This window comes from Bemisia tabaci, chromosome 8, assembly GCF_918797505.1.
Source record: "Bemisia tabaci chromosome 8, PGI_BMITA_v3".
NCBI lineage: Eukaryota > Metazoa > Arthropoda > Insecta > Hemiptera > Aleyrodidae > Bemisia > Bemisia tabaci.
Window position 1 is genome coordinate 40,247,681 of NC_092800.1, and position 17,970 is coordinate 40,265,650.

General features: G+C 39.9%; 2 protein-coding genes across 4 annotated transcripts in view; one reads left to right on the forward strand and one right to left on the reverse strand.

Moving 5' to 3' along the window:
- Positions 1-17,970, reverse strand: part of LOC109038362 (uncharacterized) — a 378,939-nt gene that overhangs the window by 27,965 nt on the left and 333,004 nt on the right. The gene's annotated exons all lie outside the window — the stretch shown is intronic.
- LOC140225315 (uncharacterized) overlaps positions 316-17,970 on the forward strand; it is an 82,119-nt gene continuing 64,464 nt past the window's right edge. The window contains exons 1-2 of one of the 3 annotated variants that reach the window (XM_072303802.1): positions 316-796; positions 2,197-2,371. In XM_072303802.1, coding sequence (XP_072159903.1) covers positions 635-796; positions 2,197-2,371 — 337 coding nt within the window. In that variant the 5' untranslated portion in view covers positions 316-634. Of the gene's footprint in view, positions 797-2,196; positions 3,771-17,970 lie in introns of those variants that run through there. The other 2 variants (XM_072303803.1, XM_072303801.1) reach the window with 2 other exon arrangements.

The window sequence follows — 17,970 nt, forward strand, 5'->3', positions numbered from 1 at the left end:
TCGGAAAACAGAAAAAGTGGCCTTCTTCACAGAAAATTGGGTTTACTGAATCCGAGCAAAAAATGGGGAAACTTACTGTTTGTACGACCGTCTTAATAGACATTAGAAAAAATCAAAATGTAAAGCGTATGTTATAATCCTGATAAAAGTAACATGTAAAAATTGAATTCATTATTTATATTAGAAAAATACTGAATAAAAAAAAAACCTCACTTCAATATTCTGCGAATGCGCTCAGAAATAATGGTTTCCCGACCCATCGCACATGTTCCTTTGTTCACAAGCATGCGCATGCTGCGCTCATTTTTTTTCTGATCGGAAAAAACCATCCGCATAGTCTATCGTGACGACTTATCAACACCTCACAGAAAAAAAAGGATTTAAACGCATCGAACTCAAAGTAAGGGTATCGAATTGTACACTGCTTCATGTGCAAAGCGCAGTCAGATCAGCGCAATCGAATTTCGATCAATCGAAATTTCTGAAGATTCGATTATTATTTCGGACTCCGTGCGCGAATCGAATCCTCATGCTCAGTCTGACATGGGTTTGGAGAGCCCGATTTTCACACTAAACATGTAACTTGCGAACACACGTATACCGATTCCCGTCGCTCTCATTTGGAAGTTGTGAAATGAGTGTTTTAATCCCTCGAGACATTCTAGCAAAAGTACTCTTTCAAAATAAAAACCGAGAGCTGTTCGTGAAATTTTTGTGTTTAAATTTGTTTATGTCAGCCATTCTCATCTGGGCGCAGTTCAACGATGATCGGGTGTTTTCTGGGGCAAGCGCGCAGGTAAAGAGTGTATTTCACCTTCATTCTTATAAACGCTGTTAGGGTCGGTCCTATCACCTCTGGTCAAACTGCTGGTTACATTTGACAAGAGGATAAACATGAGAGCAGCGTTTTATCACCTCTTGTAACCACAAACTCCTGGTCAAATTTAGCTCGACAGCGGGAAAAATTGGAAAATAATTAACGGGTACTTTAACCTCCTGTCAAATGTCTTAACCAGAGGTTAAATTTAAATCCTGGTCTCATGGTCAATATTGCAGTCCACGGCAAACGTCCCTCATTAATTCCCGGTTTTTCTTTTCTTCCATTCGAACATTATTAATGGCATATCGCGTCGTCTGGCGGAGCTAGTTCGCAATGGATTTTTTCATGGAGTGAATTGAAGTTTTAGAGGTAATGCGCCCATAGTTGGCGGCATTTTTCCATTGTGTTTTTCAAAACTATAGTAAAATTTTAACGATAAAAAAGCACTGAGAAGTGGCCCGAATACTGTATGTAACAAGGTGGAGAAATGGGGCTGGGTCCACTTCATTTTGGGGGGAAATCAAAGCCAAGAAGTTCCAAAAATTATAATTAGAGTCAACAATAATCTTTTTTAAACCACGAGCACCAGTACAAAACTGAGGGGAGAGGGGCTGTACCTATAAAGGTACTCACTCGTAAGTTCACACTCGTAAGTTGTTATGCTCTTGACAATCGCGTTGTAAACACTTATTTTGTTCTATTTGGAGATCCTTTGGTAACGAAGTACCCCATTTAACATGGCAATGGACCACTAGACGAGGTACGAATTTAAGGATTCTGATACACGTTTCATAAGCAGAATTTCACGTAGAACACGATTCTTGCATCATAAATTACCGAAATCATTTCCTATCTAAGATATTAAGGTTTTTATTTTACATTGGGTACGGGCAATTTGAATTGCCCGGTCACACGAAACTCAATACTCTACGTGAGTCCAATCGCGTACTACAACGGTTTCGGCAGGCTTCTTAATCCAGCACTGTTTATTTCCCACCCTGTGTTGTTCAAACTGTAAAAAGCTAGCTACAGCTGAGCTAAAGCGTCAAGATTAAGGTTGCTAGATTTTTATATCGCAGAGAGTGCCATGGTAATTTTTAGTATGCGATTTGACTCACGTAGACCATTGAGTTTTCATAAGCGGGAGGTTTGAATTCACGCGTCAAGAAACATTAAATATATTGGTTAGGAGTTAATTTCAGTAATTTCCGTTGCGCAAATCGTGTCCTACGTAGAATTTTGTTCGAGTACCATGTATCAGAATGCTTGAATTCGTACCATGTCTAGTGGTCCATTGAGATGTCGTAACTCTGGGTATAAAGGGACTCTAACTGCTCTCTTCGCTATTACGGCAGATCTGTTCACCATTTTTCCAGGTGCTTGAACGCAAAAAGACGAACGATTTTTGCCACGGATGGCGGAATCGTCGATCTCGCAACGACATGTGCTACCAAGACTGTTTAAATTTGTCGGCGGAGGCCAACGATGACAAGCGATCCACTTTCCAAGATTATTTGAGAAATTACCTTCTCCGGGATAATGTGAACATAGGTGAGTGGCTTAACAAGAACACGTGCAAAACTCGAAATGAGGGCAAATGCAGAAGGTGGACCTGCTACTGTTACAGCAAAGATCCTCGCACGAAGCCTATGAGGCTGAAACAATGCAGGGCTGCAGCTGAAAACGTCTACCAACTCCCAGCGACACAACAACAATAACACTTACGACCATAACATTTTACGAAGACAATTAAGATTTTGCATTGAGGAACTGCTATTTCTGACTCATCAATTGGAAGCACTCATCGGCATAGGGAAATTAATGGCACATGGATTTATGTCATCTCCAAAATAGAGATGCGTTCTTGTCAACAAAATAGGCTCGGCTTACAAGCGCTTAACGGCTAACAGAAAGGATCAGGACCTCTCTAAATCCTTCTTCCAGATTCCAAGGACCCCTAGGATCTGGAATTTTTGGAAGAAAAACGCCCGGGGCGGGGGGGGGGGGGTGCTAGAGTATCACAGTTTCAGTGGGAGTTGTATCCCATCACTTCAGTCAATCCGGTCCTGATGGAAAATAAATCGATTTTCATTCAATTTTTAGGATTACATATCTGAAGATTTCAAATGTCTTTCATTTAATATTAAAATTTTACTAGCAGACATCCCCCTGGCCGATGCGCGACCCTATCACACAGAAGACGCTTTGCGCACTCTAAAGCCCGCTTTTAATTTAAATAGAGCGGACTCATCCGTCATTTGCTGCCTAAGTATAGGAAAGTTGAATAATTGGTTCTGAGAATTGTTTCTTACCTAAAATCGCAGATCTCGTCAAATGGAAATGATGACTTAGTAGATTTTATTTTTTTTTTCAAAAAAAAGAAAGAAAAAAGGAAAACAAAAATCATTCAAAAATATGCAAAGACCTATTCGAGGATGGAGTGGTAATCAATGTTCACCGCAATTTTTCATGAAAAAAAAATCTTGAAATATCATGCAAAATACTTTTTTCGTTGATTTCAGAAATTTGTGAAAGGTATTAAAAACTTATTTTCAAGAATAAATTGAAAAATATTAATTTTTGCTTTTCAGTGTCTTTTAGTGGGTGTGCATGCTTATTGCTGTACCTTCCTCTAAAAATATGTATCATAGATCTTACAACTGTGTGAATTTTCATTTAATAATTCCCAGAAATTCACATGCAGTCTTTCATACTTTTGTTCTTTGTAAACCTGTAAATTCCAGTTTTGCCTCATGGGTTGCATAGATTCAAGATTTGACGGCTGTCAGTGACTCGAACATGTCAGGATGGCCTCAGCCTGTCGATCATTCTGACGTCAGTCCGATGTCAGCCTGACTGGCCTGACGTCAGTCAGATATCAGCCTAAAGCCTGTGTCACACTATTAAAATACTCCACCAAAATGTCAAGGTGAAGTGCTGTGATTGGTCAAGGTAGATTTACACAGGTATGGAAAAGTTGAAAATTTCCCATGAGCCTCAGTACGTGTCACATGACCTCGTGACGTAGGTTACGGGCCCGTCTTTTAATTAAATTACAATCAAATTAACATTCAAATGTTTGTGCGTTTGAACGCTAAAGTTAATATCGCATTATCAAAATTTTGCAAAAAATCCCACAACATTTTGACAAACGATAAACCGAACATAATAAATCAAAATAATCAAAATATCCAAAATGGCTGACGTTAAGGGGCCGCTGGAGAGCCAATCAGAGGCCAGTTGTTTAGTTCTGTCCATACCTGTGTAAAATCTACCTTGGTGATTGGTCCAAGTCATCGAATAAGCCACCCATAACACCTGATCTTGATATTTTGATGGCTAGCTTTGATAGTGTGACACAGGCTGAAGTTAGACTGGCTTTTACCTCGATTTACTGGCTGGATTTTACTTCGGCTCCTTTTTTGGCCTCGTTTACCTCCTTTGTATTTGTTTGTTTTCGTTGGGTAAATGACGACTTTTTAGAAATTTTAGATTCCAAGTTTTCAGCAATGCTCTATTTACTAACTCTCCATAACTCCACGGGGTTTTAATTCTAATTGGAGATCTAAAAAACGAATGCAGATATCAGCCTGCGGTGACTGGTGAATCATCGCTGTTTTAACAATACTGTTTTCCTGCATCGCATTATGACTCTATACTGCCGTGCTAAGGATAAACGCCGTATGAGCCCTCAGACGATGCCAAATTTCCTTTGATAAAACACGAATTTCCTTGTAAACTAATTTTTGTTTACCTTCCAAAGTTTTAGATAATTTTCGTCGCAATTGCACCTAAAGTTCTTGAAAATGTCAAGGAAAAATATTCATAAGTTTCCTCAAAAATCAACATTTGATCGAAAAAAATTTGGCAACTCTAAAATGTTCATACGGTTTTCTTCCGTAGCACGGCAGAATAGTCCGATTTACGTGGGAAAAATCGAATAATGAAAGTCGGAAAAAGTCTGGATTCAAACCTGATGCCATGGTACCAGTGGCGTGGCGTGCTTTGCGATATATCGATTGATCTTCAATTTAAACCTGTGGAAAAGGATCGAATATCAGGGTGTTCGCAACGAACACCTTAATAATCGATTCTTTACCAAATCTTCAAATGGGGAAATATCGATATATATCGCAGCACGCATGATACACTCCCTCGGGACTCCTGTAAAGTATCTCCTGAACATTAATCGCGATGCCGTCGCCAAATGAAAAGTATAAAAGACACAGATGTTGAAATGACGTCATAGCAATGGCTGCTATTTCCTGTGAAACAGATATACTCATGCTCTTAGAGGGAGATACATCATCGGGAGCACAATTCGATCTTTCAATGAGAAATGCGAAAGCTATTACTGAGATTTCTCCCCTCTAAAATGAGTTTTCCTGTCACAGAAAAAATAGCACCGACGGCTATGACGTGTTGAAATTCGAGAGGTACGTCCACACATTTTCGTGCTCTGTTACAAAAAATACATTTTTGAAAAAAGGTGGACCCATTCTCACTCGGGTCCTCATTTCTGTCGGTGGACCGCCTCTGCCAGGACTCGAATTCAACATAGAGTACATAGAGTCGTAATGTAAATGGGAGAGCTGGCGCCATGTTCTGCTCGACGAATTCCGAGCCCGGTGTGCGCCGAGTTCGGGCCGCTTTTTCGATACATTTTCGATCTAAAATGGCGGTGTGGAATACGTGGTAATCTTATCTCCTTTGTTGTTGTTGTTGTTGTTGTCATCGGATGGCCGGGTACCCGTGTATCGCAAATAATCGATTATGTATCGAAAAAGTGACCCGGCGTCACACAGGAGTCTCGGAATTCGGGACATGGAAAATGCTTAAAAGTGGCGCCAGCTCTTTCACTTACATTACGACTCTATGTACTCTATGGAATTCAACGACGCTTTTTTCATGGAGAAAATCCGAGACGGAAAACGTATGGACCAGCGCTTTAAAATTTCAATCTTCAATTTTAGCCCCCTAAATTTTTAGATTTACGGCACAGAATTTCAGCGATTTGAAGTTTTTCTAATTAAAACTTTGCGGCTGTCACCGCCTCGGCACATGCCGCGATCTCTATACATTTAAGAGCTCCTTCAATTTTTAAAATATGCAACAAGGTCAGCCTTTGAACACTTAGAGTTGCATTCAGGCATTACTAACATCTAATCGCGCTTCTAGCAAGTTCGCAACAATACCTTTTGTCCATCCGAAGTGAGTAAAACAATAGACTGTAGGTGAGGCCTGCTTTGTCTAGAATCGATAATTTTCTTCGATTTAAATAAAGGAAATGCAGTTTTGTCCAATTTCAAGTATCACTAACACCATACAGTTATTTTCATTTATGGCTGATCGCGAGATTATCTATCAAACCCTTCTGACATCTAACCGTTCAGTTCAGGTACGACCTAACTCTAAGGAGAAAAACAAGCGAAAAAACAAAAATAATGTATTGCACCCTACACTTCTCAGTGATTATGAAAAAAATTTGGTACGTATTGTTAATCTATCATATGTAGAGGGACAGTGGGCATTCGTTTCATTTTTGTGTCTTGGAAATACAAATATGAGCCTTTGAAAATTCCAGAAATAAGTACTGGGAAAACTGTGAATATTATTTTCCAAAATTTTCAAACAATTTTTTACGCAATTTAATCTGAAATATCTGAGAATTTCAAGGAAAAATATGCATGAATGTTGTCAAAAACATATGTTTTATCAAGGATAATTTGGCTGCTTATTTTCTTACCTATTACTTGTGCTGAGGAAGATCGCCGTATGGGCCTTTAAACGTTGCCAAGTTTCCTCCGATAAAAACCGAATCTCCCGGGAAAATTGTGGATATTATTTTCCATAATTTTCAGCACGGAAAAAACGAGTTTAGGGCTGGTACCTGCACCGAAGGTCCCAGCCCTAACCGGGTAGGTAAAATTGCTTCACCTCCACCGCCATAGGGGCAGGCCCGGCGCGCGTAGAGCCCAAATCTACCTGCTTCAGGGTTCAGCCCTACCTGGTAAGAGGTAGACCCTGTCCAGGTAGGGCTGGGCCTTACCCACGCAGGGCCTGCCCCTGTGGCAGTGGAGGTGAAGCAATTCTAAGGCCCAGCTCTAATCTCGTTTTTTCAGTGAGACAATTTTTTACGCAAATTAATCTAAAATATCTGATATCTTCAAGGGAAAATATGCATGAATGTTGTCAAAAATACATGTTTTATCAAGTGAAATTTGGCAACTCTCGAATGTTCATACGACGTTCTCCCTTAGCACGGCAGTACAGTATTTAATCCTCAACTTGTCTAGCGGTCTATTGGCCGAGGGCGGCTTCATTTTAAGTAAACGGTCCGTTTACTCGAATCAGATGCCACGGCGCGATCCCCGCGGGGGACCGGATGGGGGTGGGGGGCGGGGTCAACTTCAAATCGTCTTGAAATGCAAAGCTCACCCCGGCGGAGAGGGGCGCGCGGGGATGGGTGTCAAATCCGCGCAAAACATCTGTTACGGGCAATCTGAAAAACGATTGCCGCACTTCCTGAAAAAATTGAAATTATTTGGTCCCTCGTACTTGGGTTTGAGGTTATGTTCTATTGTTTTGAACCAAACGATACATCGAACCACTATCGAATACGATCCATAAGAAAACTCCTCCGTTCCTCTGAAAAGGGGCCACGTGCAAGTGCAACCAACTGCAAAGTGATGCTTCTGGAGCTCTGTCGAATGCACCCATGATTTGCTTTAAAAAGAAAACTCGATTTCTGTAATTGAAGTCCAATCCACTTCGTCATCCGGGGGTTGGGGCGCAGCATTCCAATTGCGTGGAGAAACTTAACCACAATAACACATCGATGAACACAATTGTATTGAATACGTTTTGTCTAAATATTTCAGCAATGAATTTTCCAAAAAAAAAAAAAAAAAAAAAAAAAAAAAAGGAGAAGAAATCTTATGAAATCTTATGAATCTTATGAAATCTTAGTTCTGGAGAATTTTTCCAAAATTCTAAGATATTTTTTTTCTCAACTAAAACCGTTTTTAAATAAATTTTCAAGTATAAAAATGATTGTAAAATTTTTTACGAGACTTTAAAAGAAGGTTTTGAAACTAATTAAACATAACTTTAATATTTTAAATGTATTTCATTGTTTTAAATGCTTTAAAAATTTGTAGAACATGATCGAAGAATCATGACTAAAAAACATTTTAGAAACAAAAAAATGTTATCTCCTTAACGTTCCAACATCGTTTCAGTGATATTTCTGTTGTTTTCCCGTTGTTAAGGTCAGTCTCTGAAACCTTTCACTATTTTCGAAGACATTTCAAAAACATCTTTCACATTATTGTGCTATTAGGGCTAGCCTGCCAGAAAATTTGGTTCCTTCCCTAATTTGGCTTGAGCCCCCTTCCCCCCCCCCCGGAAGTTTCTCAACCCACATGGTCCTTTTTGAGGAGGGACCAGCGCCCATTCCATTTGCGTGGAAAAGCTCCATAGAGGAGGCAAAACAATCCGGCCGAGATATGACAACTTGGGTTGTGAGGGATAAGCTCGGGCAAATATGAAGATCACGTCTGAGCGATACACGTTGCGGTTGTCATGTTCCTGATCTGCCTCACCCCCTCCCCTCTCCACCCCTTCCTCCTCTTTATCCTCCCTCCCGCCCGCCGATCTCTGCTTTATGCTTCCGTTCGGTTTTTTGCATTCGAGAGGCGAGCCAAGCAACGACCCTAATATGCCAAAAAAATGGGGGAAATCGGAATAAATTCGTCTCTTTTTTCCGCGTGCGGTCGTGCCGAGTAAACATTTGGACCGCGTTGAGCAGAAAGGAACTAAGCCACATCAGCTATTGTCAAATTTAATCGGGCAATTTGATTTTTTACAAGAGAACAATTTTGAGGATTCGTTTGAAAATTTTAGGGAGTTTGCTTCGTACTATGCAGAAAATTCACTGAAATTTGCACGAAAATCCGCACAACCGTTTTTATGTTAAAAATTAAAATGCCCGGTAAAATTTAGCAATAGCTGATGTAGCTTGGTCTCTTTCTGCTTAACGCGGTCCATTTGATTCCAACACAGCCGCGCATACTGCAGCGAGTTAATGGGTCAGACAAGGCGGCGTGGGAACTTTGAAAGCTTATATCTTCGTTAATACGAAACATGGGTGATAACCGTGGTTCCATTGGTTTTCTCGTAATTGTTTTCTTTCTGGTCACTTATAATCAATTTATAATGCGACGAAATAAATATCACTACAGTATTAGCCTAAAATTTCTTGTTTGACGTCTTCCAGTAGCTTGTTTTCTTATAAAGAGCTCGCAAAGGCTGGTTGATGATGGACTTTTCAACGAAAATATCGCACATTACAGTCGAACGTTCAGACTCTGGATAAAAGAGTATCATACGAGGATAAAAAACATGCGTGAAAAGGCAACCAAGGCTGAAAATTTTCAGATTTTTACAAGAGCGAGACGCTTGGAGTCCTGACAACCCTATTTTTAAACCTAATACCTTTATGTCACAGCTGAGTTACAGCAACCTAAAGGTCGTATAAAACTGGTTTTCTGAGAAATAAGATTTCCATTTTCATGTTACGAAAACTTCTGACGTGATAGGAGAGAAAATAACTGTTGAAACATTTACATCCAGAACTATCTGCTGAAGTATACCTACAATGCTGCTGAGCGATTCCTTCCGTGTCGCGAAATAATAATTAAAATTAAAGGAAGGATTACTTTTAGTCGATTGGCTCCGTCACATTGGCTGCTGTTGTACAGGGTTGTACGGGTGAAATTAAAAGTATGAAATATTGAAAAGTTCCGTGAAATATTTCATGAAATTTCACGGAGTTGTGAAAAATATGATACATATTCTCAGGGGCTGGGTATGCAACACTCACTGAAACACACAAAAAAGCAAAAACCAGACGCCTCTCATTTAATTTTGCATTTAATTTCGAAAAATATTTTTCAATATCTTTCATATTTTCCAATATTTTTCATATCGACGGTGTAAGTCGGCAATCACATAACTCGGTTTGCGACGTCGCAGACTTCCTATCATACTTTATTTTCTAAACGGAAAACTAGTAGACGGAAATTCTTTAAAACTGCCGTGATTTTTCGTCACTGTGCGAAAAAAATTCTGCAAAAACTTTAAGGAGTGATGTCGATTTGTTCTCCTAAAAAAAATACACAAAGACGGAGATTTTCAGACACCGCAAACGAGTTATGTGATTGCCGACCCACTCCGTCGATATGTTTCAATATTTTTCATATTTTTCTGAAATTTCAAGATTTTATTTTTCTGAAATTTTAAGATTTTATTTCTCTGAAATTTCAAGGTTTCATTTTTCTGAAATTTCAAGATTTTATTTTTCATGAATAATTGCAACCCTCCTGTTCTGGAATATGCATTTAATTTACGTTCCCGCCGTAAGTCGCGGGAATGACTGACCTGTGTAGATTAGTCTTGGAAATACTGAAGGCAGCAAGTGTAACAGATGAAAACGCATTGTTCGCGATGCGCCTCACGATGTTGGTTTCCTTCATTCCTCTCTCAACATTCAAACAGACTCAAATGTCTTAACCTTAGAAATGGCTGTCTATAGTAAGAAAATACAAGGCGAAGCCACTCAATAACTCCACAGGGAAGGGGAGCGCCAAAAATGCAGGAAGAAACGACTTTCCCAGCCAACAGATGTGCGACGGCCCCCGCGACGTTAACTGAAAACCACATAATAAGTAGGCGATTCCCATTGCCTTTATGCGGTTTTTACTTAACAGAGCAGCACTTGAGCGGCTGCGACGAGCACTCCCCCCTCCTCCATCAAATGGGTCGAAACCGATCAAAAACAGATATGACCATAAATCAATGGATTAGAATAATGTTGGCTGGGTGCTTGCCGTTGGTCCGATTGCATTTCAACTTCGGCCCAGCGCCCCCCTCCCTCTCGCTCCCCGGGGGGCCTTGGGCGAGAGGGGGAGGGGGTGTCGCGACCACTTGCAAATGCAAAAGGGTCGTGCTCGATGGATACCCTCCCCCCTCGTCATTTCGGGTCGATTAGATTTTGGCAACTTTCAATCGTCCGTCGGTGAATTTCTAGTTCCAGGAGACCCTCGAAGCGAACTACCGCCAATTGAAATATTTTCAGGGCTCTTTTACCTCTTCAAATTATTGCGACGTAATGTTATGACTTTTCTTGTGGGAATATTTCTAAAAACGACTTCATGTTTCCTTGTGTGCAATGTCGAAACCTCTTCTGTATTTTGCCGGACTGGACTTTAGACATTGTCGAGCCGATTGCAGGATTCTTATTTCAATAAATATTCTAGATCGTTTTCAAAATTTGAAAAAAAAATTAAACAGGAATGTTTGGACTGCATTAAGCAAAAAATATCTAAGTCACATAAGTCTTCCAAATTTCATCGGACGGTTCATTTTATTACGGAAGAACGGTAGTGCAGATTCTATTAAAAATGACGTGAAGTAAATTTCCTGAAATTATTGCAAAAATCCGTACGGTCTTTCTTCTGTAACAAAAAAAAATCATATTTTTGTGCAATGAGTATTAAAATAAACACTTTTGATCGGGAGTGCTTCAAAATTACTTAGAAAATAAACGACTAGAAGTAGTATTTCAAATGTTTTCTTTATCATCCAGAGCCGTGCTTTTGGAGGTAAATATTTTCCGATCAGATTGTGCGCGGCTGATTCAGTATTTCAGCCCGATTTGATTTTCATACAATTTTCGAAAAAAAAACTCTCCTATTTGCAAAACTTATTGATCGACTATCAAACCATGATTTCAAGGACTGAAAGTTCACCGTGACGTGCTTAAATTGGACGATAGTTTCTCCTGTCCGAGAATTCCGTATAACTTCAAAACTTGACACTTCAAACCTTAACGACAAGGCGGCATCTGAATAACTCGATAAATAAGAAGCAAAGGTGGGGAATAAAATAAAGATGCGGAATAATTTCATGGAATTCGAAGATGAGATTCACCCATTTGTGTGTATAAACTGACCGAGTCCCCTGATTGCACGTTCCTATTCACTAACTGTAATTGCAGACAGTTTTCTAAAAATGCATCCGCTCGGCTCATATTTACCACGACGACTCTTAACTTTACATTGGAGCTTTGAGATTAAAACATAACAAAACTAATGTCATCCGTTATTTATTCAACCCGGCAAAGCGGGATTATCCAACTGGACGGAGTGAACCCCCTCCAGTGGGATCAACCTATGAGGGTTGAATTAATTTCTAGTTTCTGCGCTCGAGGCTTTTTACTCTATGGGCTTTCTTATGTGGCACATCCTTAATCTACTGGTGCATTATCACGAAAGCTATGACTTAGGAACAATAAGTAGAGGAGTCACTACGGTGAGCCCACTGCAGAATACCGCAAAATCTGTTCTATTTATCTGCGAGGTAATACAATAAAATACCTCACTATCTACACAAATGTTTTATCACTTTGTTCGGAATCCGTTCCACAGAAGAAAACTGTAGCTGCTGACGGCCTAAGCACTCTAAAATATGCACCAAAATTATTCATGCGTTCTCTATAAATACGACGAACGATACCTGAGGAATGACTGAATAGCGCTGAAACTCTGTAACATTTCGGAATGCTTACATGTTACCTTCTCAGGTTAGCCTCGCAGCTTGTTATTTAATCGCATGTGTTCGTATGCAATTTGCCATACACTGCCCAATGAAAGGATTGTGATGAAAATAAGATAATGTCGGTAACTTCTGAAATACAACCAAAATAATAACAGAAAAACCTTCAACCAAATAATAACAGACAAAATCCAAGCCACTCTTACAAATAATTAAAATCTAGTGAAGTGTGAGTTTATTGATGCACGGTTTATGGCCGACCCGTAGCAGAAAGGGATAATATTGAGTGTAGGGTTACTTGGGTTTCCACCCTTCTCCCGCCCTTGATAAAGAACCCAATCAAGCAGGCCCCTCCCCCCCTCCCAACAAATTTAACTTCCTTTCACATTAATGTATCTTTGAAACATTTGGGGAAGAATGTATACATTTGAAGAAATAAGTAAAGTTATTACTTTTGGGAGTTTTAGACACTTGGGAAGCTCAAGTAACGATTCAATGCTTGAAAATGTCACACTTATCTAAGAGGGTTCAGGATAAGAGGACTAATTACGGAAATGGACTCTCCTAAAAGGTGACTTTAGTGAGCGTTTGGACAATAATTCTGACTAGCTTTTGTGAGTTTACGAGGAGGGGACTTCAAAGTTGTGCTAGTGATATTGAGTTTCTCGCGAAGTTTCTTGGGTCATTTGATACCAATGGCGAGATGTGAATGATCGATTCATCGATGTTTTCTCATTTGAAGCTGTGGTAAAGAGTCGATTATTAAGTTGTCCGTTGCGGACACCCTGTTTATCGATCCTTTTCCGTAGGTCTAAATGGTAGATCAATCGATAAATCGCGCAAAGTACGCCACGCCACTGTATTGATATCTACTTATTGAATTCTCCGACTTGGTCCAAGTCTGTGTAGGATTCAGGTGCAAGCTTACGATAATGTAACGAAAGGGTTCTCTTAAAAGTATGAGTTCTGACGCATCTGATATTCAGCGCTTGTTTCTCTCTTCGAGTGTTCCCTTTAGAGCAGAGAACAAATCCTCGCCTATTACACCGCCTTAACACCTATCAAACGCAACTCCTTTTTCCTTAAAAACTCTGGCTCCTACTCGGCACAATAAGCAACCATCCTTTTACGGTACATGGTGTCCTTAAGTTAATAGCAACTATTTTCAGAATCGATTTATGGCATTACTTTAAGACTTTTATGTTATCTACGACTCTTTACCCATAAATTCTCCCCCTCTTCTCTTTAGCTGTAGCCCTTCAAGGTTTTGGCCCAAAAGAACGGTTTTTTTCAATTGTGACTACAATTATGAATAAAAGTGCATTTAAATCGGCATTTACGGATTAATTTAACTGCTGAACACATTCCTAACCTCAAAAAAAAAAAAAAAAAAATGGAAATTATACTTTAAGGAGAATTTCTTGGGAGAAGCTGCAACTCCGTAGAGGAAAATGGAGATGTTGCATATGTGAGGAATTTGCAATTTGACTGTTGATTCCTTCGTAAAAGTTCGCGAAAAACACGATGGTGCCACTAGTTTTCTCTGAAATCAACTCCCAAGCTCAAACAAAGCTCTCTAGTTGAGGCCAAAATGGAGGAGATATCCCACGCTATCCTGAGAGTCCACCTCTACATCAAGACAAACTCTCCGTGCAAAGATAGGGAGCAAATACATTGACAGGGCTGCCACTTTATTTGGGGACTCCAAAACTAAAAACACGGCAACCCTGCTAATGTATTTGCTCCCTCTCTTTGAGTGGAGAGTTTGTCTTGATGTAGACGTGGACTCTCAGGATAACGTGGGATATCTCCTCCATTTTGGCCTCAACTTGAGAGCTTTGTTTGAGCTTGGGAGTTGACTTCAGAGAAAACCAGTGGCACCATCGCGTTTCTCGCGAACTTTTACATAAGAATCAACAGTCAAATCGCAAATTCCTCACACATGCAACATCTCCATTCTTCTGGGAAAACAATATGTAACACAAAATTCTTATTTTGATCCTAAAAATTGAATCGGGAAATATTCGCGTCTAAGTTGGGGACATGCTGTAAATTTCGGGATGAATTTTACATCGTCCTGCTGCCAGGGAATTCCTCTCAATATCATGCTGAGAAACTTGATGTCAGGATGGATGTATTCATTTTTTACTTTTGTGTACGGCTCAACGATGGAAACTCCGTGGCGTGTGCAAGAGCCTGATGGAAAAATCCGGATAAGATGGCGATTTGCGCGCCGGATTCCGAGTCGGCTATCACGTCAAGCGTCTTGTGACGTCAGCGGGCTCAGAAGCCTTGAGTGACAGCATTAAGACTGGCTCTTAGGGGCGGCTCTTTCAAAGACTAGTCTTTGACTGCGCCTCGCGGGAAGGTGCGGCTGGTGGTGGGGGCGCCATTGAAGTGGCGCTTTTCACAGCTTGAGTCGTCCCAAATCTTCGCTAATTACCACCCACCATCATTCACCCGACAATTTTTAACCAGTCATTCTTTCCCGGGCGAGAGAAGGCTCGCTCGTAGAAACCTGTGTTTCTGCGCCGTAATTCAGCTCCTAAATCCGGTAAAAGCGCATAAGATATTGAAAATAAAAAGATCAGGGCAAGGTGGGGATTTCCATTGAAAATCCAGTGGGAGAGGGGGGGGGAGAAATAAGTAGAGTATCAATATCATTATTGAGGGATTACTTTTTCTGCTCGGTAATCTGTTAGGATCAAAATATATCTCGTCATAAACGCAGCTGCTCCATTTCCGCATGAAAATATTTCGTGTGATTGCTTTGATTTTTCCTCGTGAATATGCCGGTCTCGAGATGCCCGAAAATAACCTGGGAGCACAGAAAATAAACTTTTCACTCCTGCATCGGAAAAACACTCGTATGTTTTTTTTTTTTTTTTTGAACCTTGGAGTCTGGCACTTTTCGGAACGAACTAGAATGCGTGCTTATCTTTTCAATGTAAAATTAAAAAACTAAAATATACGTATGACCTTTAAGACATCTTTTCTGCAATACATACAACGGAGTTTTCACTTCTTCGGATTTGAACGGTTTTGAAGCAAGACATTTGAGCTTCAGCTGTGCGAAATTGTTGGAAGCGCCGGCAAAATGAAAGGCGCCTTCATTTTTTGAATAGGCAATTTGGACATCCGTGAGACACGAATAGTTGCATCCAGGAGTTTGTCATTAACCACGTAAACTGAGGTGTGTTCATTGCAATCCTCAATTTTAATATCACCATTTGACCTTAATTTACAGTCACTCGTGGTTAAAACCTCGTCCTCAAAGTCATTTTTACCAAGCGCTCAGCCAATAGGGAGCGCTTTTTGATTTCAACCTGCCAATAGAATTCTAGAATAGTAGAGTGTTGCAGCGATTGGACGGTCTCAAAAAGTGGTGGAAGGTTTTCTCGACATTTTTCTAAAGTATAAACAAAATGTTCAACGATACCTCTGGGAATAAAACTTAATGTACATCAGCGGAAAATATGAATAATATTCCAAAAATTCACGTCACTGCGAATTATATACGAGGGTTATCCAGAAAGTAAGTTTACTTTATTAATATCTCCAAGACCAAAATGAATAGGGAAAATCTGCAAAAAGCGTTAAAACGCCTCGGCATTCTAACACGTTATTTTTTAAATTTATTAGAACTGGAGAAAAGTGGGTTTCTCTGAACCCACCCCCCCTTTCGCAAGGGGTCCAAAATTTCACGGAGGGTCATCAGCAAATGAGCTGCTGCATTTATCTTTCATCGCGAAAAATTTGGTTAAGAAATGGTTGAACATCATAAACAACATATAAGAAAGAATATTTTCCACCCAGGAAACAGCAGGATTGACCGTATTTACACTAATATCGGCTGCAGCCGAACCAAGGTTAACCAAATCATCGACGTTAACTCTCTCTTGCTGACTGAATTTTTCATGAGCCTTCACATCATCCCACCCGTTCTCAAAGAAATTTCGTCAAAGATACATTATTTGTAAAAATATGCTGCTTTTATAACATCTATAATTTAAATTATCCTGAATCTAAGCAGCTATGGTCGTATTTCTTGGTGAAAGACCGAATAATAGAGCGCAATTCAGACACCGAAACTAAATTCAGCGTTACAACTCTACGTCTTGACCAAATTTAGCTAATCATTTCAATGTGCTGCAGTCCAGACCCACTAATTATTATCGAAGTAAATCGAATCATGCCTGCTATTTTCTAGCTGACAAAAGTCTTTCCTCATGTTAAATTGATTTTCAACCTTCACAAAACCAGTATATAGCGATGGATACGGTAGCTCCGTCAAATTTTGGACCCGCGCGGTGGGGAGGGAGGTTCAAAAAAACCACTTTTCTCCAGTTTTAATGAATTCAATCTAAAAATCTGTAACGCGCCGGACAGCTGAGCGTAGTTGAGTTGAAACGTCTTTTACAGATTTTCTTTCTCTGTTTTAGTTTGGGAGACATTAAAAAGGTGAACTTATTTTCTGGACAACGCGCATGATTGAGAATGAAATTACTCGAGTTTCTCGGAAAATCCATTTATCATAAGAAATTTGGCAACATCAAACTATACACGCCTGATTTTTTTCTGCCGCATGGTTGCCTGTAATGTACTGAAAGAGATGATGAGTCTAGAAAGTTCTTTCGATCGGATGATGTAGAAATGGTGTGTGCAGATCGAAGATTAAGGCGCCTTCAATTCGAGTGATACTTCCAGGATATCCGTGAAGCTAGTTTAGTTGCGTGACCTAACTGAACCCAAGCGGACGCTGTTTCCATCGGTTCCCGAGCTTTGTGGCCGGTCAAAAAAATAAACTCGGACAAATTCGATGAAAGCAAAGACGTAATATTCATTTGAACGTTCCTGAAAACCCACTTTTCTCAAGTTTTAATGAATTAAATCCAAAAATTTACAACGCGCCAGAGAGCTGAGCTTAGTTGATTTTAACGTTTTTTTACAGATTTTCTTTTTCTGTTTTCGTTTGAACTTATTTCCGGGACGACGCGCATGATTGAGAATGAAATTACTCGAGTTTCTCGGAAAATCCATTTATCATAAAAAATTTGGCAACATCAAACTATCCACTCCTCTTTTTTTCTGCCGCGTGGTTGCCTGTAATGCACTGAAAGAGATGATGAGTCTAGAAAGTTCTTTCGATCGAATGATGTAGAAATGGTGTGTGCAGATCGAAGATTAAGGCGCCTTCAATTCGAGTGATACTTCCAGGATATCCGTGAAGCTAGTTTAGTTGCGTGACCTAACTGAACCCAAGCGGACGCTGTTTCCATCGGTTCCCGATCTTTGTGGCCGGTCATAAAAATAAACTCGGACAAATTCCATGAAAGCAAAGACAAAATATTTATTTGAACGTTCTGGAATATTATTTTCTCACGAGGAAACTCATTAAACTTTTTTTTCGAAGTTTTGTGTGAATTTTTAACAGCTCGTAGATGTGGTATATACATGCCATTTTGGCTCCTGTCCGATTGTTTTTCGTGAAACTTGGATTAAAATGGTATGTTATGATTAGAATTTCGAATTTC